Raw genomic sequence first — 23,739 nt, 5'->3', positions numbered from 1 at the left:
CTGCCTTGTAGAGAGGCTACATTAACAACAATGGGTTAACCCTTGAGGGCTCAGCTGAGTGCTAGTTCATCATTTAGCAGTAAGGCATTCCCTGGGAAATATCGCACCCCCGACTTCACCACCTCAACCAAGGTTCACAATCATCATCACTGTGTACCAGTATTAAATTGTTTGTTTGAAACTTATACTGTGTGTGTGTGTGTGTGTGTGTGTGTGTGTGTGTGTGTGTGTATATATATATATATAAATAAAATATAGTCTTTTGTCTGGTGAAAAAAATTTCCGTGGAACCTAACCCCCCCACTATTTACATTAATTCTTATGGGGAAATTGGATTAGTTTAACATTGTTTTGCTTAAAGTCGCATTTTTCAGGAACTACAACGTTAAGTGAGGAGTTACTGTACTCTAATGGTCCACTCCAGCCAAACCCATGCATGGTTTTCCGAGCTATGCAAGCTGTAGGGGGCTGTGGACATGGCTACATGGCAAGCCAGCTGCAGAAGCCATATGAAAAAAGCTTCATTTCCAGAGTTGAGTAATTATGGAGCCTCCTGCATTTCATGAAGGGACTATGCCACCTAATGGAATTAATGAATCCCCAGACCCCTTCACTTTGTGGCCCTTGGAAGACACAGACAGGTTCCAGGAGCTCATAGGCAAGGCTATAAAACGTAAAAAGTCCCAAAGCTGCTGGGAATCGAGGGAAGGGCATTTCTTCCACACAGCTCAGGTTGCTACAGTTATGGTCTGCCTTACTACCTCTAAAAAGGGGAGGTTCCCCCATCAAGCCTGGAGCTGGGAATCTTGGAGTCACATGACCCCCCTTTATTCCCTTATAGAGGAGTCCTACAGAATTTAATGGAAAACTTTGCACAAATATTTTCAAACCACCCCATAAAATGTATCTGAAAATTTCATCATCTCTATAGAATTCTACAGGATTACTCCCGAGAGCATTCTGCGCCAAAAATTTAAAAATGCTGCGCACAATATTTTAAAATTCTGCAAGTTTTATTTGTCAATAAATAAATGCAGAGGCTCCAACAGGGCAGTGGGGAGCACAGGCCACTGGCTGCACGAAGGTGGGAGATCATCCTGCAGACCTCCCACCCCCGGAACACGGACTCAGCGGTGAGGCTGCACCCTACCCTGATGCAGCACAAGGCCTTGGTCTGCCCCAGAAACGCCCTGGGGCCCTACCCTTCTGCACCAGGCACACCAGATGTGGAGCAGGCAGGCTCAACCAGTCAGGATCCAGGTGTGGAGGGTCTCAGTGTTGGGGGATCCAGATGTGGATCCCCCAGATGTGGATCCAGATCCTCCAGATGTGAGAGGATTCCGTGTGGGACAATCTGGGTGCAGGCAGCTCAGTGGGGGGGTCTACGTGTGGGGGGATCTGGATGCACAGAGGTTCATTGGGGGTGGAGGGGTTCCAGGTGCAGGGACAATGGGACTCTGCAGGGGCTTCCAGCTGAAAGTGGTTGGGACTCAGCAGAGAGGTCTGGGTGCTGCAGAGTGGAGCTTGGTGGGGTGGGAGTCTGGGTGCAGCTAATTGGGGGTCAGTAGCATGGCGGTCTGCATGCAGGGGCTCAGGGTGGTGCAGGGGGTGGGGCATCAGGGTGGGGATTTGAGTGGAGGGAGCTCAGTGGAGGGTGGTCTGGGTGCAGTGATGGGGATCTGGAGGCAGGGGGGTCTCCAGATGCAGGGGTTCAGGTTCAGTGGGGTGGGGTTCAGGTATGGAGGGCTAGAGGAGTTCTGGATGTACACGGTGAGGCTTGGCAGGGGTGTCTGGGTATGGGAGGTCTGGATGCACGGGGGATAGGGTGGATGGGGGAGCGGCTCCCGGTACAGTGACCCCTCCCACCACAGTTGAGGAGCAATGGGGGCAGGAAGAAGGGGAGGATCCTGAGCATCCTGCAGCTGGTGGAGGTTTCTGGGGGTGAGTCTGCTGCAGCCCCAGACACTCCTTGCAGGGGAAGAGGAAGTCCTGTCCTCTCTTGCCTCCAGCCCAGCCAGGACTAGCAGCTGATCCCGGCTCAGGTTAGGAGCCACTGGCTCAGCGTCCCTAGCCCCACGGTGATTTGCCTCTCCACCAGCTGCTCCAGGTGTGTGAAATGATGTACTTGCTCTGCTAGAGAGTGGTGCTTGACTGCTCTTGCAGCTTCCCTTTGCTCCCCTTTTAAAAAGTCATTTTTCTGTGGGAAAGCAAAGAAAACTGTGGGGGACATGAATTCTGCACATGCACAGAGGTGCAGAATTCCCCGAGGAGTACAGGATGGTTAAAAAAAAATCCTCTAGAAAGATTAATCATTTCTATTCAATTCCATAATACTGAATTCTATTCATTTTCTATAGAACCCTATTACATTTGTATAGAAACATAATTTTATCAGATTCTTCTCATAATAGCTCATTTCCGTGGCTGGCCTCTAAAATGGAGTGTCACCCAGAAGGAGTTTGCACTCGACAATGCTTGAAAATTCTTCTTCACTCAGTCAAGGATGAGGGGACACAGGCTGAGTGCAAAGATTCCTATGAGTCCTAGCAGAACTGATGGAAGTCCACCCAGGATCTGGACTATCAGCCATGGAGTCTATCTTCTGCCCCTTAAATATTAGAGTTGGATGGCCTGAAAAGCTGGCTGCATTCTGGAGACCACAATTTAATTGTGTTTATGTTCACTGTTTTAAATTACACCGACACCAAGTGTCTGCCTGAATTTGTGCTGTAACCCAGCACCAACAGCCTTGCACCATGCAAGAACTTGCAAGATCAAGGCTTTCATTAAGGACTGATGAACAGAGTTTATGGAATCACTTCTGCTGTATGCAAGTTGGGGCCATTTTGGAAAGAAAATCATAATGACTAGTAAAGAAAACAATGATGGCCAAAACTGGGAACCTAAATTTAGGCTCTTCAGTCCATATTCACTTCAATGCAAGTTGTGCTCCTAAATCATTTAGGTGCTTTTGAAAATCCCATTCTTAGGCACCTAAACATGGACTTCAGAGTCTAACTTTAGGCTTCTCTGTCTGAAAATGTTGGCTGATGATATTTAGCATTATATCTGTAGATGTCTCTTGAAGACAAAGTAGTTGTAAAAGATAAAATTAAGGTGGCAGGACTTTTAAAGCCCTTTCATTGTATATATTGCAAATAACAAAAATAAATTGTTGACCCTGAAAAAGTAAATACCATGCAGATATGCCAATTTATTTACCATATTCACTATTTTTTTGACATATGTTTTTTCATATTCTGCAGTATTTATTTCATCAGAAATTTCATAGAAGCTGTGTAGGAATTTTAAGACTATTTAGTATACACATTTATAGTAAGATCTTTTCCAATGCTTTTTTGCTCTCTGGAAATTTTAGGCACGGGCATTGTGCCCAATGCAACAACACATAAAACAGATGCATTTTTCCATTCACATTGGGCAGGAAGTTTCATATTAAGCATTTCAATAATTGCACAAGAAATGGCATATATATACTGAAATGTCCCGATGGCTTGATTTATACTGGAAAATTAGCTGTCCCCTAGAGCAATAAATACCTGAAAAATTAAAATGCCATAAGAATTTTAAACCTCCACAAGGAGTGGGAGATCACGGCTACTCTCTGTTTTACTTGAAACCCTAGATTTCACTATTTCCACCACCTTACTTTGATTGCCCAAACATAAGGCCTTGTGATATAGTCACCATCAATTTAGCTAAAGCAGGCCTGCACACAATAGTCCCAGCCATCACAAGAAGTGAAAAACTAGGATCTATATTGCCAGATTAAGGCATAGGCACTAAAGGTCTGTGCCTGCAACCCCAGCTCCTATGATTATGTCAGCATTTCAGCTTTTTTGTTTGTTTGTTTTCTAAAGTAAGGGCTTGTCTACACTTGAAATGCTACTGCAGCACAACTGAAGCTGGTCCACTGTAGCACTTCAGGGTAGACAGTACCTATGCCAACAGGAGGGTTTCCACCATCAGCGTAGGCAATCCACTTCCCTGAGAGATGGTAGCTAGGTTAATGGAAGATTTCTTCTGTAAACCTAACACTGTCTACAGTGGGAGTTAGACTGGCTTAACTAGGGTAGTCAGGGGTGTGCATTTTTCACACCCCTGAGTGATGTAGCTGGGTTGACCAAATTTTTTAGTGTAGACTAGAACTAAGCCTCTAGCTGTTATCACGGCAAAGAAATAGTTGAAAAGGTGACCACAGCATAGATGATCCAGTGATGTCAGCCTTCGTCTGCAGACAACCTGCAATGATAGGTGTGAAAAGTCTGAACTGTCCCATTCATTTCTATGGGGTGTTACTTCCACACCATACTGTGCTGGAAATGTCCAGCCAACACCACCCAGAAAAGGACTGCATGTGTGGCAGCAGAGTGCAGTGAGCCCAGCAAACAGATACCCCAACAGCCTGAGTGTAAATACTGGGGCAGGGCCCTGCTGCCATTCCTGCCTTTTTGAGGGACCCTTGCTCTCCCAAGGGAAGCATGTGTGTATATAAGGAGTGGGGGATGGGAGGGGGGAGAAAGGGGCTGCCACTCCTGAGAGGATAAGAGGGGCCCAAGTTGCTGTCCCTGTTTCTCTGAGAAGGGAGAGGAAGTCCCTGCCACCACTACTCAAACTGGGAGATGGAACCAGGGCTGAGGCGGGGCTCCAGGAGTGGTGCCACAGAGGCACTCCATATCATATCATGGGGTGCCTCAGGTTCTGGATTGCCTCAATCCAGCCTTGAGAGTGAGACTTAAACCCATGTCTTTCATATGAGAGTGCAAGGGTGAAATTCTGGTTCTACTAAAATCAATGGGGAAACTCTCACAGTCTTCAGTGGGGCTCAGTTTTTCCCCCAAGTCTCAAACTCTTGCCTATAAATTTCGCAGCAGAAATACATAAGATGCAAGTCTGAAAATTCACCAGTATAAAAAGTCATCTCATGAAGACAAGGGAACATTGGATCAGATAAGTGCAAAATATTTTGAATTTTCACAATTGGCTACTGTGTTCAAAGGCAACTCAATGAATATTTGATATTTGTCTTTTCCTACCACAATGAATAAGTCTTCAAACACAACCATTGTGAATTATGTTGCACATTTTGGAGGGTTTAGTGGGCAAAGGCGGAATGGGAGGGAGTAGGGTTATCCAGATGTGTGGGCAATACAATTCACAAATCATTTTTTATTACAATATCATCATCTGTTCAGTACAGGTGTTCATGATGGGTAAGTCTTGCCACGGCCAGAGCAGAATTATCACCCATTGTGTCCTTTGCAGAAGCACTTTTACTGGCAAGGGCAGAAATTGTCAAGGAGGGGCTGAGGAACACATGCTGAAATGACTATGCTGGTCCTCTGAGGATCAGCATGCACCCCATGTAGCACTTGCTGCTGATTGAAAGACAGCTAGGCACATACCCTAACCACAGATTGCCTGAGCACTACAGACGGACTTGCCTATCTACTTTTGTGGATTAAGAGGTTCCTTGTACCCTCATCCCACCCTACTGCAACACCACAGCACAGGATAGGATTTCATCCTTCAACTGATAAAAAGATTAATAATAAATAAAGTACGATACCTTCTGGCCTCGGTTTTGGTTTTTCCAACCCTCCATCTTGCATTAGCTCAAATGAAAAGGACACATTAATGACCTGGTAATATAATGAACACATTCATTATTGTACATTATTTCCTGCCCAGTGTACGTGGTCAGCATAGGCTGCGTTTAAGGCTACAAAGCCAAATCCTCAACTGGTGTAAGGTGTCAAGGCTCCTTACATCAGAGGATCGGGTCCATAGAAACCAGGGAACTAATCATTACTCAAAGTATTTTTTGGTCAGAAATCCAAATATTTGCAAATGGGATTGTCCTGATCAGAATAGGATTTGGGCTCAACTGTCCATTGAGAGACAAGTTAGCTTGGTAAATTCCTTAAAAATTAACAAAAATAAAATAGTAAAAAATTGAACACTATATAGTCCAGGTACTTTCCTTGACCCAAATATATAGCTGAATTTCTTGGATGTCAATAGAGATTGTGTGTGAAGACTAAGGGCAGTGTTTGGTCTTAAAATTGTATATTGTGCAGAGAAGGGAATATGCCTTCATATCTTTAAACTATGTGAAATCTTGCAAATGTTCAGTTTTTGTTGTTCATAATTTGATTCCGCCAGCACTCAGGCACAGAAGTCTTATTTAAGTCAATGGTAATACTGAGTATTGCTCAATGGCAGAATTGCAGTGGCTGCCAACAAACAGTTAATATTTCCTAGATACCAGACAGTTAACACAATTTCCTCCTCTACTCAGATGAGGCAATAACCACAGTATCTCAAATACTACTGTGTAATAAATGCTGGCAAATGCTGAATTTTTAATGGTGACCACTGTATTTCCTTTTATTTTAACCTAGGTAGAGTACATCAGTCTTGCGTAAAAAGGTTTGTACGGTGTGTTACAGGAAGTGTTTTTCTTTATATAAAAATATAAAATCCAACAACAGAATTACCTTTTGTTCAAAACTATCAGGAGTCAAGAAAAAGCTGTGCAGAGGCACAAAATAACCCTCCAGGAGACCCATTAGCAGCACTAGATATACACCGTCTGCAAACTGTAAGAGACCATGATATGTCAGAGTATATATTCTAAACCTGGATAATTATTTTGCCTGATAAGCAAGATACTCTTTGCCTAATACAGCATGCTCACAACATTACTAACCTAAACGTTTTCAACTGCATCAAAAGATTTAATCTACGTGACTTCTTATGCTTATATCAGGTATTACACTGTGTTATGCCTCCATGGATAAACTGACCCGAGACTGACATAAACAAGTGGGCATATAAGCACCCTGGACAGAGGCTGTGGCCAGAAGACACCTGTAGTTATGGGTGTCTTGTCATTGGCGGCTGAGTAGATTTGGTAACTGGGAAGTGGATTCATCACTGGAGGAACAGGGGGTTGTGAGCCCATTTCTGTAGTGTGGAAGCCTCGGGACTGCTGATCTATGGAACACACCTTCAATTCAGATTCTGCTGGCCCTGTGCAGGGGCACAGCCATCTCTTCCGAACTGTTTGTGACATAGCACATAGCCCCAGAGCAGAAGAAAGTAGAAATGAATATGTCATCTAATGATTGCACAAGAAATCTTAATATAGTGGAAAAAGAGGAGGGGAATAAAGAAACAGAAGTTCAGAGTTCAGCAAAGTCCATATTAACCTATTTTTCAGTGTACACAATTATAGGTAGATGGCATCCATCTAACTGCTATGGTGCATCCTTATTTCATTATGAACTATAACTACACACATTATGCACATGGTTTTCATACATGTTACTAATTTTAAAACATTTTTCTCAAAAATTTCAGAACACGATCACGTTCCTCATAAAGAACAATAAGCATGTCAAGCTTTTTAAAAACACGGTTTTGAGTTCCTTGAGATGACACATATTCTGTATTTTTAAAAAGAGAAATGTATTCTTTTCACACTTGTGTAACTCAAAAGCAGATTAATGGATTTTATCTGAACCTGGGCTGAGACCAGACATGAGCAAATTTTTGCCCAAAGGCAACATTTCAGAGAAAGTTATGAATGACTGTGAAGAGAGGTTTAGAATAGAATGGCCATCTCAATCTTATCTATATATCATGACTATCAATGCTAGAACATAGCCTCACTTAATCAAATTCTGTTTATCCAATTCCCCAGATTATCTGAAGCAGCTCAGTGTCTCCCTGAAGCTGCTCATGATCTCTCTGCTGTTGGAAATACAATCTACCTCTCAGCTTAGCGAAATCCAGTTTCAATGAACTTTTTAGGGGTCTCTACGGACATTTGATTAATGAGGGTTCTTCAGTAAGAAAACAATGGAATAAACACACACACTTAAAAACAAAGCCATATTTCTGAAAGAAAGCCTTTATATGTCTCCTCCCATCTAGTTCTTAATTTTACCTGTACAAAATCCATACCTATTAGAGACTTGTAGTCAGTTATACGAGGGGTTCTGAGACTTTTTTGTAAGAAGGATCACGTCTTAAAGGAAAAAATGCTCTATGGACACCTCCCCTCTCACTGGTGATCATGCAGACCACCTTCCTTCCAATCTCATCATGTAACTTCCTTGTGGCAACTGCAGCAATTGTTTATATAGAAAAAAAAACACTAGGAAAGTATTTAATGTATTTTTAGCTTCTTTCAATGCATTCTAGCAATTGGAAACAAGGAGGAGGAGCCAGCACCATGTCACACTGTGCTGCGTAGAACCCAGTGATGCAACTGCTTATACACTCAGTAACTTTACGTGTGTAAGCAGTCCCAGTGAGAAGTGTCACAGCAGTCCCATGAGATTATTCATTTGAGTAAAGCAAAGATAGCTGGAATGCAATTGCCCAAGTTGGAATTTGATCAGAATACCTGGGCCAAGATTCTCACTGCAAAAACTGCTATGGCGTCTCTAATGACCAAAATTGTTCTGGACCCGCCTTATATAGTGTACAGCTAACATTAATTAATATTAATGGTAAAGGAAGTATAAATCTTTTGAGGGAATGTGCTCCAGAAATTCAGTTACTACTAGAATAGCTCATTGTCTTTGCAGTACAGTTTTTATCTTCACATGAAAGACCTATATAAAATTAAGCAATCCAGAGGGGTTTCTGGGTGAAATAACCATTTCTTTAAAGAGAAGGAGGACTTGTGGCACTTTAGAGACTAACAAATTTATTTGACCATAAGCTTTCGTGATCTACAGCTCACTTCATCGGATTTTCCACTGAATGCATCCAATGAAGTGATCTGTAGCTCACGAAAGCTTATGCTCAAATAAATTTGTTAGTCTCTAAGGTGCCACAAGTACTCCTTTTGTTTTTGCGAATACAGACTAACATGGCTGCTACTCTGAAACCTGTCATTTCTTTAAAGGTTTCAGAGTAACAGCCGTGTTAGTCTGTATCCACAAAAAGAACAGGAATACTTGTGGCGCCTTAGAGACTAACCAATTTATTAGAGCATAAGCTTTTGTGGGCCACAGCCCACTTCATACAGCCCATTTCTTTAAAGATGGCTTAATAAGACTGTAGTGAAACCTTTGAGCATGTTATGATACGTGTATAGTATGGTGCAATTGTCCTCCCCCATCAACCATGGCTATGGAATCTTACCTGGGTTTCCAGTTCTGTAACCTCCAAATTCAGTTTATTCAGGTGCTTGTTCACAAAAGTGATGAGGGTCTGAAAAATGAGAACATGTTGATCAAGGCACACTTTTTAGAGCAGCAGTTTCAACTTTTCCCATAAGTTAGACCTGCACGTGCAGTGTTTAGAGCCGATTTCTAAATGTTTTAAAGTTACAAACAGAAACCTGCAATTTTTAAAGTATTTTATTCCTAGATTGATTGGTTTTCTGAGATCGGAACAGAACTGACATGAACACTAATCAGATAATTAAAATACATTGTTATAATGTAATTCTTCTTCAGGAAGCTAAAAAAAAAGATTTGTAGCAGTCTAGAGAGTTGTGTTATTAGACAGGGCTTCAATTTGATAGCAGCTGAAATACATGGGGGCAGATAATCCGCTGATGTAAATTGGCATTTCTCAATTGGCTTTAGTGGAGCTATGTGAATTTATACCAGCTAAGGATCGACCTGTTGAGTTTTCTTTTACATTACATACAGGGTACATTTACGCTGCAATTAAAAACCCATGGCTGACCCAGCTCAGGGTAAGGGGCTGTTTAATTTCAGTGAAGATATTCGGGCTCGGCCTGGAGCCCAGGCTGTAGGACCCTGCAAGGTAGGAGGGTCCCAAAGCTCGGGCTGCAGCCAAAACCCGAATGTCTACACAACAATTAAACAGTCTTTTAGTCATGAGCTCAAGTCAGCTGGCACTGGCCAGCTGCAGGTCTCTAACTGCAGTGTAGACATACCCACAGTTACATGACAAAGTACTTTACAATAGAGACTTCTATATATCTCTCCTGTTCTATCTTCTGAAGCAAAATTAATGTTGATGAAAGCAATAAATATAACACAATTTGTAATCACAGGATTATGACTTTCATTTTCAGTGTAAAGTTTAAGTTTTATTATATTAAATATGTTAATGTGCTACTTAATTGTATTTCAGAAATAAAACACTTTCCAACCTTTTTTACAACATTGAGCTTGTCCGGAGCATGGTCAAATAAAGTGTCAAATGCATCCCGTTCTGAAAAATAGTCAAATCTGTTAAAATAGCAAGCAACAGCTATCCAACTGCATAATAAACACTAATTAAAGAGCATGAATGATGAGAACAGCAGCATCAGCAGAATCTTTAACGTAGCTTTTTTGTACTTCAGTTAGTGTATATTCTGATTGTTCATTTCTTTCTATAATCTGCTAGAAACTATTACTGACTTTTGCCAGGTTTCAGAGTAGCAGCCGTGTTAGTCTGTATCCGCAAAAAGAAAAGGAGTACTTGTGGCACCTTACAGACTAACAAATTTATTTGATCATAAGCTTTTGTGAGCTACAGCTCACTTCATCGGATGCATTCAGTGGAAAATACAGTGGGGAGATTTATATACACAGAGAACATGACCAGTAACATAGATTTTTGCTGGGATTTGGGCTGCTTATGAAGTGATCTGAACAATGAACTGTAACTTTCTCCCTGAGAATTAACAACAATCAATATCTACCCATATAAAAACCTAGAAAACTAGGCATAGGTAGGTAGTGAGCCAAATGAATTCATGAACAATGTGAACTTGCACTTTCAGTCACTGAGAGAGCAACGTTTGTAACAAAGTGCATAAAATGCCCACATTGCATTATGATCTTGGTTCATTACCACATTATAACAAGTCCTCACGTCACAGTTGTAATATGATGCTTGGTACAGATGATTTTGTGCCACCCTGAAATGTGTCCTGTGACATTTTAATGTCCCAGGTTGCAGGACAACCTCATTGAAATTAGAGCAATCTCTTAAATACCATGACAGATAGCCAACCTACCAGAGATGGGAGCACTGATGTAACAGTGCATTCACCTTCTAAAAAGAAAGAGAGAGCTCGAATCATCTCCAAGTTACTCCATTTTGGCCAGTAATTGGTGTGACACAAAATGACTCCACGGAGAGCTGCTTTTGCCCTTCCTAAATAGAAAGAGCTAGAATGATAACTTTACTCAGTCCCATTTACTTCAGTGGTGATTTCACATGGAGTAAGGTGCTACTCAATATGAGTAAGAGTATCACAGTCTGACCCAAAAAGCATCTCCATGACCAGAGTTTTTGAACTCAGCTGTGAAGAAACTATGTAAACCAGATTAACGTTGCTCATGGTTTTAGTCTCAGTGACATTAAAGGTGCAATCTCAGGATAAAAACATAACAACTCTTTCAACTACAAGAGACTAAGCCTCTCCATTGCAAGCAAAGAAGAGCATAGCATCCAATTCTCTAAAAGGAATGGCAGTTGTATTATGGAACATCATCTTTCATTCATGTTGGGAACCTCTAATCATTAATGCTTTTATATTGAAGTTCTGGGGTAAAATCACCAATCATCTCTAAAATAGCATTTGCTGAAAGGCATAAGAAATCGTTTGTTTTAAAAATGGCTATGCTGACATCAAAGTTTCTCTTATTTGTTAACTGCCATCCCAATCTGCAACACGTTTATTTATATATTTATCAAGGAAGCTGCAAATCCTGGCCTTACTTATGGTTTGAATGAACGGATCAGCTGCAGGACAATTAATTAATGTACACTTTGGTAGCCTCAAGAAAATGATAATAATCAAATGAAACTTACCATACCTTCCGGATAATGCCCTATAGTAAAAAGCAAAACAAAATTATTATGTATCTCATTTACTTTACTTCATGCTTTTCGTTAAGATGGACAAGAAAACTGCATATATGGTCAGATCCTTAGCTCTGTGTAAACTGGAGTAGGTTAATAGAGTTCACTGGTGTGCCACCAATTTACCCACTAGAGACTCTGGCTCATAGCATCAACTAACATAATCTTGTTGGCTTCAATAAAGGTTCAAGTTGATACCAAATAGTACACTTCCTACTGCTAAGCCCAATCAACATGCCTTCTCTTGTGGAGAAGGTTTTTGCTATGTTTATTTCATGAACTCTTTTCCCTTTGCCCCAAATATCCAGTTGTCACGGCCACTACAATAAAGTGCTAGCCAAAACAACGCCTGGACTAGGTTCTTAAGTATTTAAGAGTTTTGTCTCATTTGATCCTTCACATAAATATCACACTTGTAATAAACCCATAAGGATTAATAATGATTCATTAGCCCGAACACTCCTCACTCTATTAGAAAGTAGAATTTTCTGCTGTTGCTTCTTGCTGGATTTGAATAATGTTTCCACTGTACACTGCACTGTGAGATCACATGTAAATGTTTTGCCACGGTCACTTATGCTTCTTCAGAGCCTAATGGTGAATGAAATACTTGGGAACAGTTTTTTCTTTTCTGAGATAATTTAGCACTTCATCAACTAAACTGTGAAAGGTAAAAGCATAAGACCTACCCCTCTTCTTGTCTGTCTGAAAACTTATTCAGACACTTTTGAATGTACAGTATTTGAAACAGGATGCAATATAGATTTCTTCAAATGCACAAATTTCATACATATTTGCTCTACCTTTCCTTTGGTCTCAGTCTTTTGGAGATTTGCAAGTACTTTGTCATTAGTAATTCCAACTCGGTAATGTTACATTTTGAGAGGCATATTTGAAAGCCTTGTAAAGACTAAACTATAATCACTAGCTGAAGCATGATCCCTCCTGGAACCCCAATAATGAAGTCTAAATATCACCAAATGGTTGAATTTTTGAGACACATCTGTGTTCAATTACTGAACTGCTGGCAGGAGTGGTGTTGACATACTCAGTGTTACCAGTTATTTCCTCTTGGATTTGTCGGGACTGGAGGATTCCTTCTCGTTTCTGGAAAAAAAGAATTGTTTTTTGTTTAGTTTATTACAGTTTAATGTTTAGTGTAATATAAAAAATATCTATGATCTACAAATGTCATCAGATAAACATAAAAATAAAAAACTTCATTTTTTTCAGACTTGACTGTATTATTTTATTTCCATTTGTATGTATTCCACAGAATTTAGTCCAGATAACTTACTTGTTAACATAAAAATTTAAGAATGGCCACCAATGGTATAATACTAGGAGACTCGAAATGTCACCTCGTGTAACAGAGAACCTAAGGACTAAACAATCGTTTCTTCCCCTTTCTCCATTCCCCCCTCTCCCCTCACTTTTCTATCTAAGGCTCCAGTTCAGGAAAGCACATGAAACAGCTTAAGCACACACACACACAGGAGGTTTGCTGAAGAGAGACCGTGTGCTGAACTGCAGCCTATGTTTGAAAAACCAGCCCAGGCAAAGGGCGCCCACACAGTACCAGCTTTTGCAATCCTTTACTCCCATTCTAGCTGTCCTTTCTTTCCCTGTTCCCTTTCTTCATCCTCCTCATTATTTTTATTTCAAACTTGCCATTTTTCACTACTCTCTGCATTAGAGGTTGTGTTTGTTTGGGAAGAAACTCCAAAATGGAGGACAATCTACGCAGGACCTGATCCAAATCCCAAGACAGTTTTAGTTTTACTTCAATGTTTTATGGATCAGGCCCATACACAGGAAGACCCTTGCGTGTGCTAATTAGTGGTCAGTGCTATACACTGACTCAGGAGCTGACTGACTGTCAGAATGTATGAGTTAGTTGGCAAAGGAAGCAGCCTCAGTCTCCTCAGTTCCTTCCCTTACATTGATCACTGCCATTTTTTCGCCTTGGAGTACACATTTCATGTATGTATTGCCTCTCTCCGTGTTCTCTTTGTTAACTTTAATCAATGGCGGTCATCAAATTTGGCAGTGTTTTCCTTACTATGGCCCAAGGCTGCAGTGCATACTCAGACAAAACTCCCACTAAGTCAATAGGAGCCTATGCAAGAACTACAGGATTAGGCCCCATAAATTTAACTTGGTGATTATTGCTCTGATAATCTGCCCCATGACACTGAAGTATGGAACCATTCTGCAACCTCAGAGAATGAATATATCTTTGGAAGTGCTCTTGGGTCCAAGTAATTCTGCCCCATAATCATTTGAATATTATACAGAGTAAAGAAATGCAAAATTAAGGCATGATCCAGCTCTTCCTGAAGACTCCCACTCGCTTCAGTGGAAATTTAACAGTACTCTTACTGCATGTAAAAAAAAAAAAAAGATACCCATACTGTCAATAGAAAAATCTAAAGGAGAGAAAGGAGAATAATATACAGAAATGAACCAGGGAAGATCCAAGTGCATCATTTTTCAAAAACCGGCTTATAACCTAGATTTTTAATTACTCTAATTGCCAACAGCTTTTGTGCAAAACAATGGAAGCAAATCTAGGTTAAAATTACTCTTTCATAAGCACTGTCCTGATTACCTGTTGGGTTTTATCATGTTATTTATGTCAGAAACAAATTTGTGTTTCAGTAAACTAAGCCCAGCCAACACTGCAACCTTCATATTTTGTGTGTATAAAACTGATAACAAAAACCTGAAACACATTCAGGTTTTTTTGTTTTTTTTATGTATTTTTCTCCAATTCCCCCTTCCACCTCCACTCACACACATTCCCTCTATCTTTATCAAATTGCAAACAGTGGCATTTAAAAAACAGGCCTCTTATAGCCTATTGAGCTTTCTTTGCCATGACCTTATTTTACAGAATATATCAGGGTTTGAAGCTACTGGGCTTTCTAATGTAAACAGTGAAAAAAGCCTAAGGCTGCATTTATTGTTCCTTGAAACTTCCATTTCACTCAAATGGGCATTGCAGGTCCACAAGGTATTTAGAATCAGGCCCACTGTGTATAAAATAACCACACGGATAAAAAAACAAAGATGAATTATTCTAAAAATACTAGGCCAGATCCTAAGCTGCTGTAAATCGATGCAGCTGCATTGACTTCAGTGGAATTATATTGATTTATATCGGTTGAGGATCTGGCTCAGTGGGGCTAAATCTCTTCCTACACTGCACTGATTCTATCCCAGTGAAACTCCACGGGCTCCAGTGCACTTACCCCTGATTTACAGCAGTGTAGGAGAAGAGAAACACGCACATTGACCCAGGCCTGCTTGGTCCGTGCTGGAGCAAAACCTGGTTCTCATTCTGCCCCCTACTTAACAATGATTTTCAGGGTATGATTACAGCTTGTGTAGGCAAGCTATCTTTGAACTATCTGGGTCAGGTACCAAAGCAGTGAAGCCACAGTAGCATGTACTTCAGCACAAGCTAGCTCCCCGAGTAATTACCCAGGGTTCTATGCAGGCTTATACAGACTGACCTGAAGCCCCTGTTGCTGCTGCTGCTTGACTGCTCTGGGATCCAAGCTAGGTAGATTAAAGCTAGTATGCACACATACATGTATTAGGTTTGTTTTTCAAGAAACTCATCAATCAATTTCAAAAACATTTCCTGGAGTTAAGTTACGTTTATCTTTAACTGGACAACAACTTGAATGGACACATTGTCTGGGAGTCTGATTGGTGTTCGAAAATATTATGAATGCAACCAAAAGAGATGAAGTATTGCTACAAGACCTTTTGCATAAATGAGCTGTGATTACAGAAAAGACATACCCTTATACTCATGTAGCTCCACTGACTTGAGTAGAATTACTCCTGATTTACACCATTGTACTACATAAGAGGAGAATCAAGCCCATTGACTTCAATGGGAGTTTTGTCAGAATAAAGAAGAGTGCAAGATCTGGCTCCTTATGGATATATTTTTCACATTTTTTCCCTCTCCCCATTTGGTCCTTTTCCTAAGGATGACCTGATAGGTACATTCTTGGCTTCTTGGATGGTGGTTATTAGCCCTTTGAGATAAACTCATCTTTTTAATATTCGTATAACATCTAAATCAGGAAGGGAAAGTGTTTGATTGAAAGTAATTTCCCTCTCAAGACTTACACCTATCAGTGCTGTCTCACAATGGGTCACTTTGATCATATTTGGAGAAAGCCCACCAACTGTCATTTTAAAGCCAACAAGCAGGATTTCAGCCTTCAGTGATATATCTGCCAGAAGCTCCCCTTGAGCTTTCTTTACTAGTAAATTACCAAATTCAAAAACTTTTCTGACACGTGAATAGTGGAAATAAGAGCTGTTAATTTTTTAGATTTGCCTAATAGATCTTCAAGTCATGCATATTTGAAGAGAGCCTAAATAATGCCTCCTTGCAAAGAGATACTGCGAAAGAGCCCCAGGAAAACAACATAAACAAACAAAAAAGGTAAAGGTTACTAAGCTGTGAAAAATAAAGGCAAAACTGATTTGTAGACAAGGGAAAGCAGATTAAATGGCAAGAAGCAGAACAAAATATAGCAAGCACAAATAGAATTGAGTTTAATAGGAAAAAAATAAACAGAAAAACCTGGAAAGTTTAGGCAGATGGGGCTCTAATATGGAGTGTGATTGGCACAGAAAAATCCAATTGATGGTCTCTTTATGAAAGAGCCAAAACTTGTAATCAGACTAGATTAGTGTATATAAGGCTGAAAAAGAATATTTATTCACCTAACATGGATTTGGATTTAATAAATGGTGACAATTCATCACTCAGTGCAAGGGCTGATTTAAATATCTGCACTAGGAAGGGGCAGGGAGAAGACCGTCAGAAATGAGATAAATATTAACTCTAGAGATCATACTGCGTGATAAATAGACAAATACATTCCAACAATAATATTTAATACATCTTAATGTCATAGTCTGGCCACTTTGCAATCAAAATAAGATATTCTGAGGCACGGCTCAGTCTGGGAAAACACTCGTTCTTTTGCCTTTTGCTTGAAGCATTGTCAGCCAGCAAAATACATGGGTGCACACACACATGCACTTGCATATACGTGTATTAGATTCATTCTTCAACAAACCCACCAATCAATTTCAAAATCATTTCCAGGAGCTATGTTTTTCTTACCTGGACAACAACAACCTGAATGGACACATGGTCTGGGAGTCTGATTGGTGCCCGAAAATATTGTGACAACGCAACCAAAAGACGAAGTATTGCTACAAGACTTTTTGCATGAACAGCTGAAATAGATATTAAAAACACAAGTTACATAAGGAAAAGTAACTAAGGCAAATATTTATTTTTGCTTGCAGGAACACCAAGGAATATGGGATACTTTTTCCCTTGGCATCTGGACTCACTGGAGGCTGCTATCAGGGTACCTTTTCTTCAACTGCCTTCCTGCTTTCCATAAATCAGCTGGTAGTAGAAATGAAGTGCAAAAAAAATAAAAAAATAAAAAATTAACTTTTGCAATATGTCTGGATGCCATTGGCCTGGGAAGGTGGAAATCTAAACCTGATCCAAAAGCCAGATTTTATGTACGGCTGCTTAAACAGCCATCTATGTTGGTCCTTTATCCTCTTTATTTCAATATGGATTAGATATTTTTGTATTCATAACATGCACTTTATTCATTTTTAAGTGTCACAATGTCTGCAGGGTGATAAATGAGCCTATTTTGGCTGAAGCCTTGAGCAATAACTTACTAAACTCAGTGACTCAAACATTCCTCATGAACTTGTTATAGTGCTTCTTGTTATTTTAGCTTTTTCTCAGCAGGTTTCATATGGGTAGTTAACACTAGCAAGATTACAAGATATCAAAGGACTTACTGTAGGTAAGCTGTAATCAAGTATCAACCCACTGACATCAAAGGGGAATCTATTTCTAACTTTAGTACTTTCTTTCTTTATTATTTTTGCTTGTGTCCGGATTTGCACTGCATTTTTAGGCTTCCTTAGGGCAACACTCTAAAATGATGGTTGACAGCTACAAAACAATGCTGCCGATTTTCCATACACAACTTAGTAATTATTGGTCAGTTTATTACACAAGTAAAATGGTAAGAGAGTCAACGAAATGTTCTCCTCCGTCATTTCTAATCTAAGTCACAAACATGTGCCAGAGATTTCTCTGCAAAAACATCACATGATTTGGCACAGTTGGCAAACTTTGCTGGGGATACTACAGGTCAGGAATGAGGTGCTTTGGCAAAGCTGGATAAGGAAGACTGACCTGCACCTACTCGTACTACAATTGGCCTGAGCCACTGCTGTCAATCTCCTACTTTAGCACTAAAACTCTCAAACACATGTAACACATTAAAACAAAGACAAGTCAATCACAGGGCTGCCCTGCCCCCCCCCCCTTACATCCTGCAGTATAGGAGCCAGGAGGGAATGGAAGAAAACTTTAGGGTAAAAAGTATGATAGGATGAGAGGGAGAGGCAGCTATGCTTAATGTTCACCCTGCCTCCTCACACCTACCTCTTCCCGCCATAGATTTATGCTGACAATGGGACTCTGGGGATGAAAGGGAACGTGGCTCAGGGTGGAGGAAGAAAAATACTGCTATAAACCTACTGGGCCTGGTTTTCAGAAAGAGCTGAGCACCAACCTTCTGAAATAAAGGCCCCTTTAAAGGGTCCCAGGGTGGGCAAAATCATGACCACTGTGGGCCCCCTCCTGCATTGCTAGCTGTTAATATCGCTCTTTTTTTTAATACATTAAAGGCTAGGGAAATCCTAACCCCACTAACATCAAAAGAAGTTTTGCAATTGACTTCAGTAGAGACAAATTTCCACCCTAAATATATTCAGTTGGCTTTGATCCAATCTAGCAAGCACATTACATGCACATAACATGCAAAAGGATATCTGAGTGCCTAAATACTGCAGTTATGCATGCTGTAACACCTTTGCACACATACATATGGTAAATGCAGCTGCAAACAGGTATGCAGGCACATTTCAGTGCACAGATGTCATGTTTTGAAAATCTGGTCCTGAAAGGTTGAGCATCAGCAGAGAATGAAGAGAGAAGTTGCTGCATTCACTCTCACCCTCTCCTTACTGTGCAGCTACCACCAGGAAGGGCAGGAATTGGTGGAATTACTATTCTATGTTCATGAATTGCAGCTGGGAACTATAGTATCTATACTATCAACAAACGAGCATTCCATTGTGAAACATGCAACTCACAGTCAACAGTCCACTTGATGCTCCTTGGAGGAAGTTTGAGGGTTTCATTGATCTTCTCAAGAACTGTCTGTAACTTCTGCTTCTGAGCAATTTCAGACTGTGTGACTTCAGCAACATTCAGTTTTTCACTCTCAAGTTTCTCTGAAGTGATAATGGAAGGAAAAAAAAAAACAACAACCAGCCAGTCTACTCCTTAACCCTAGGTACCATGAGTAATATATGTGAAGACATTCTGTTACAATGGATTTTTGGAAGATATCAGGCATCATAGTTTTAAAATTAACCCTTGATTTCTCAGCCTGCTCAGCGAAGAATGCTCTTTTTCCCTTAAAGGGATTTCCAGTCTCATTTTGGAATCCTAACAATATCACCCACATTTTTCCCTTATTCCCCCTAACCTTTTAGTCTAAAGTAGTGAAGGGTTGGATGCAACTCCTTCTAGACCACATCTAAGGGGGCTAAACATGCTGACGCTGCCTCCACAGCTCTACCACCAGGGATCTTCTGCACAGAAGTGAATTGAGCTACAGAGCAACAAGCCTGATAGAGACAAATATCATGCTTTAAAAGGTTTGATTCGTCCACTCTAGACCAACAGCTTCTCTCTCAGTGAATTACTGCCTTAAGCAACATGAATAAAGGCTAGGTGTGAACGAATGGAAGTGAGTCCATACAGGGATTTGCAGTGGTTTAAGTAAATCAATTTTTAAAACTAATTTTGGAAACTATTGCTAGTTGTGTATATAGACAAGGACTTTAATTAATTTAATTCACAGTAGGTCTGTGCAATGAGAAAATGGCACAAACATATTTTCAAGGTAGAGCAAAAAAGTGAAAAAAGCAAGTGTAGTGATGATTAAAGATATTTTATCAACCCAATTTTAACAAAATGTATTGATTAATTTAAATAGTGTTCTTTCATCCATAATTTTGTGAAATTATCTAATAATTTGGATGTGCATAAGGTCTTACATGACTGTATGATTTCCATCCATAAATATAATTTCCAATTCTGGAATATCTGAATGCAAAATTTTTACTGAGCAGAAATTGGTCAGAAGCATTTGTTATTTAAAAAAAGATAAATATTGCTATTAATAATATTTATCACTCCTATGCAGTCGTTCTTTTCATTTGCAAATTGCTTTATCAACATTAATTGATTAATTCTCACAACAGTCCTGTGAAGTAGGCAAGTATAAGTATCCACATTTTACAGTTTTAGAAACTAATACAGTGGAATTAAGTACAGAGAAGATAAGTGGCTTGCCCAAGAGCAAAAATTATAACCCAGGAGCTTCTGACTCCCAGTCATTGCTCTGAATGTTTCATCCTAAACGCTCACATTGTATTATCAATGGAGACGTAATTTCAAAACAAACTTATTGAAGGTGCTTTCAATATTGATAGTAAACAAAGGGAAAAAATCCAGTGGGCACATCTGTCCTAATTCAGGAATAACTGTACTGATGTCAGTGGAATTGCATAGGTGTCAATGAGAACAGAATCAGGCTCCATTATCATTATTAGCAAAGACAATGCTTGATAATGTTTTTGTTAAACTGCCAGGCTCCTCCCAACCACTGATTAACACGTAAGGATAATTTAGCAATAAAACCTCCCTGATACCACCACCACAAATAAAACAGTTAATCACCCATCAGTTGAATTTCACAAAAGAAATAGTCAGCTTGTGAGTTTATCTTGCGTCAATGGCAAATCTTGCAATGGGAGAAGAAATGGAGCCTAACAGTCCACTCCTGCAAGGATCCAAATGAAGTCAAAGGGCCTCTTGCATGAGCACCAGGAGATCCGGGCCTTAAATCTTCAGGTCTGATCCAAAGCCTGTTGAAGTTGGTGGAAGGATTGCTATCGACTTCAACAGGCTCTGGATCAGGCCCAAGTAAGTGAAATATTAATATCTATAGTAAATTAATTAGATTGTGTCTGATGTATGTTTTTGGGTTGCACAGAAGTCAGTGGGGCTCTGCCCACACGGATCCAATACAGGAACAGAGCTATATTAATTGAATCACAATGTGTTCAATTTCTTAATCATTCATAGAGGCACAATCTCTTTATGGACCTGATCTGCATGACCATTACTAGAACTGCTCATAGAATGTTTCAGGATTAGTTTCAGATACTGGATTTTACTGTAATCACCAAGAAAGTGGCTTCCAAGCCAACAGTTAAGTTACATGCCAGCTCTGCTTTCATAGTCTTTTCTTTCTCTCTTTCTCAGTTGAAGCTGTTTGCAGCCCACTGGGTATCATTACCTCGCTAACATTAAATCAGACCTCAAATCAGACAGAAACTTCAACTTTCCAGAGGGACTTTGAGATTTGAATAAACTAAACTATGGAACAGCACAGATTAAAAACATCCACCATTGTAATGGAAATCCCCTCGCTTTCAGACTTGGTTTCCACTTGTCACATAGTTGAGTTTCTACAGCACACATGCAGATAATACATTTAATTGGAGAGAGATTTACTGCCAATACTAGAACCCTGCCTCCAGCACCCCTGGTATGCATTATAATCTTTTTATCAACGACAGTGTAACACATAGTACAATGTAGCTGATAAAACTGCTTCCTTTATACTACAGGATACAGCCTATTGTTCAAGAGTCTTAGAACACTGCACTATTTTTATAGCATTTTAGTGCAACAAATGTAAAATGATACCAAGCCTCTTCTAACTAGGAATGAGTGGCCCACTTACTGAAAGTGCTCCAACAGAATGCATATATATACATATATAGTTTCTTACCAAATAATTTCTGTAATACTTGTCCATCATACATGTCTTCAGCAAGGTCTTTCACAATGATCCGTTCTCCTACCAATACATCATTAATCCAGTCAATTAATACCTATAGGAGGAACACAAAATTTGTCAGGGTTATGCATTGTGTATTAGCAATGTAAAACATACGTCATTTTATACAATGATAGCAAACACTCAGCAAAGAGAGCACCAGTGCTAAAATGGCAAGTGGTGTGGCGTTCCAACAGGAGCAAATGGGACAGACTCAGGCATAGAAGGGGATAAGAAATTTTTGCTGGTTACACCAATGGTGACCGAGTGCATGACACAGAGGAGATATCGATCTAACTTTTCTTGGAAGGAAGGATCAGGGTAGCATAGAGCTCTGGATATGGGACTGATGCAAGCCCTTTTAGGCCAATGCCTTTTCATTGATTTCAATGGGTTTTGTACCAGGCCCTTAGTGAGAGGACAAAGTTACTGAAGTCAGCCTCTAAAGAAGCTACCTACTGATGCTCCTGGTATAAGATAGAGAAAGGAGCTACAGAGGAAATCACAGTAGTCTTATGATTAGAGGGGGATTGGGATTCAGGACTCCTGGGTTCTATCCTAGACTCTGTCACTAGCTTTGTACTGTTGGGTAAATCACTTAACTACTTTGTACCTCATCTAAAAATTGATACTTTACCTACTTAGTTAGAACATGTGCTGTCACATTTTGAGGTTCAACCCAAACCAGCAGGAACTTGTGTCACCACCTCCCCTGTAACTCTGGGTGCCTTAAATGCTGTGTTGCTGTGGCTCACAGCACAGACACCAACAGCCAGCAGACAAGTGGGCTCCACTTCCTTGAGTGTCTGTGTATTATGAAGTCCCGGTTTAGTGCTTTGACCCCAGCAACCTGCCTACAACAAAGCAGTCCCACCCTGGCTTCTAACAACGTCGGTTACTACTTGCAGGGTGGCCCCAACACACTCCCAGTCCCAAATTTCCCCAAAACTGCCTGCTTGGTCTCCTGCATTTGTCTACTGGATGTGGGTGTCAGGGCTGTAAGCTACAGCAGCAAAGCATTTAAGCACCCAGAGATACAGGGCATGTGGTGATACAAGCCCTCACTGGTCTGGACTGAACCCCAGAATATCACATGTGCGCTGTTAATTGCTCGTACAGTATTTTGAAGTGTTCAGATGAAAGAAGTCAGGTAAAAGGAAAAAGTAGTTTAGCTTTCTTTTTACAGTGAAATCTGAAAGCGTGTGCATGCTTTCCATTACCTTTATTAGCTCTTGTAATTTGGGGTCACTTCTTGAATTTGGATCAATCATTGTTCGGACTTCATTTTCCTCTATGAGTTTAAAAAAAAAAGATATTACAAAAATTATACATTTATAACATTATAGTTTACATCAGGTGCTTATGTTAAGATGTAAAATTGTTGTGAATTACCCAGCATCGTGTCCTCAGGGTCTAGTTCAAATGGAATTGGACTGAGAGGTAAATTAATGGCATTTATTCCTTCTTCCTGTAGTTCAGACACTAGAAAATGAAAAAGAAAGCGTGGTCAAATTTCAGTCCACTTTTACTTACTATTTCTCCCCTGTTAACAGCTACTTTAATTATATTCATTTATTTGTAAGAACATGAACCCATTGCCTAAGCCTCGGGGCAACAAAAATAAGAGGCACAATCCCGCAAAACCTTACTCATATGAGTAGTTCTGACATGAGTAATTACACTGAGGTCAGTGTGACTACCAAGAAGAGTTTGCAGGATCAGGTTCACTCACAGTCTAGAGGTCCTGAATTCTACTCCCAGCCCTGCACTGGGTCTGTGGCCTTGGGCAAATAATTTCACC

The 23,739-nt window shown here is 40.2% G+C and overlaps 1 protein-coding gene across 3 annotated transcripts in view; it reads right to left on the bottom strand.

The window, feature by feature from the left end:
* The window catches only part of PARVA (parvin alpha), a 90,482-nt gene that overhangs the window by 7,526 nt on the left and 59,217 nt on the right, over nt 1-23,739 (bottom strand). For all 3 annotated transcript variants that reach the window (XM_074955075.1, XM_074955076.1, XM_074955077.1), the window contains 11 exons: nt 23,331-23,420; nt 23,159-23,229; nt 21,891-21,993; nt 19,114-19,254; nt 17,036-17,151; nt 12,923-12,981; nt 11,824-11,843; nt 10,169-10,230; nt 9,184-9,252; nt 6,522-6,623; nt 5,591-5,663 (listed from right to left, as the gene is read on the bottom strand). In XM_074955075.1, coding sequence (XP_074811176.1) covers nt 5,591-5,663; nt 6,522-6,623; nt 9,184-9,252; nt 10,169-10,230; nt 11,824-11,843; nt 12,923-12,981; nt 17,036-17,151; nt 19,114-19,254; nt 21,891-21,993; nt 23,159-23,229; nt 23,331-23,420 — 906 coding nt within the window. The remainder of the gene's footprint in view (nt 1-5,590; nt 5,664-6,521; nt 6,624-9,183; nt 9,253-10,168; nt 10,231-11,823; nt 11,844-12,922; nt 12,982-17,035; nt 17,152-19,113; nt 19,255-21,890; nt 21,994-23,158; nt 23,230-23,330; nt 23,421-23,739) is intronic.

Source organism: Natator depressus, chromosome 6 (genome assembly GCF_965152275.1).
Source record: "Natator depressus isolate rNatDep1 chromosome 6, rNatDep2.hap1, whole genome shotgun sequence".
NCBI classification, from domain to species: domain Eukaryota; kingdom Metazoa; phylum Chordata; order Testudines; family Cheloniidae; genus Natator; species Natator depressus.
Note: the sequence above shows the minus strand (reverse complement) of the source record. Positions and strands in the feature narration are given on the sequence as shown.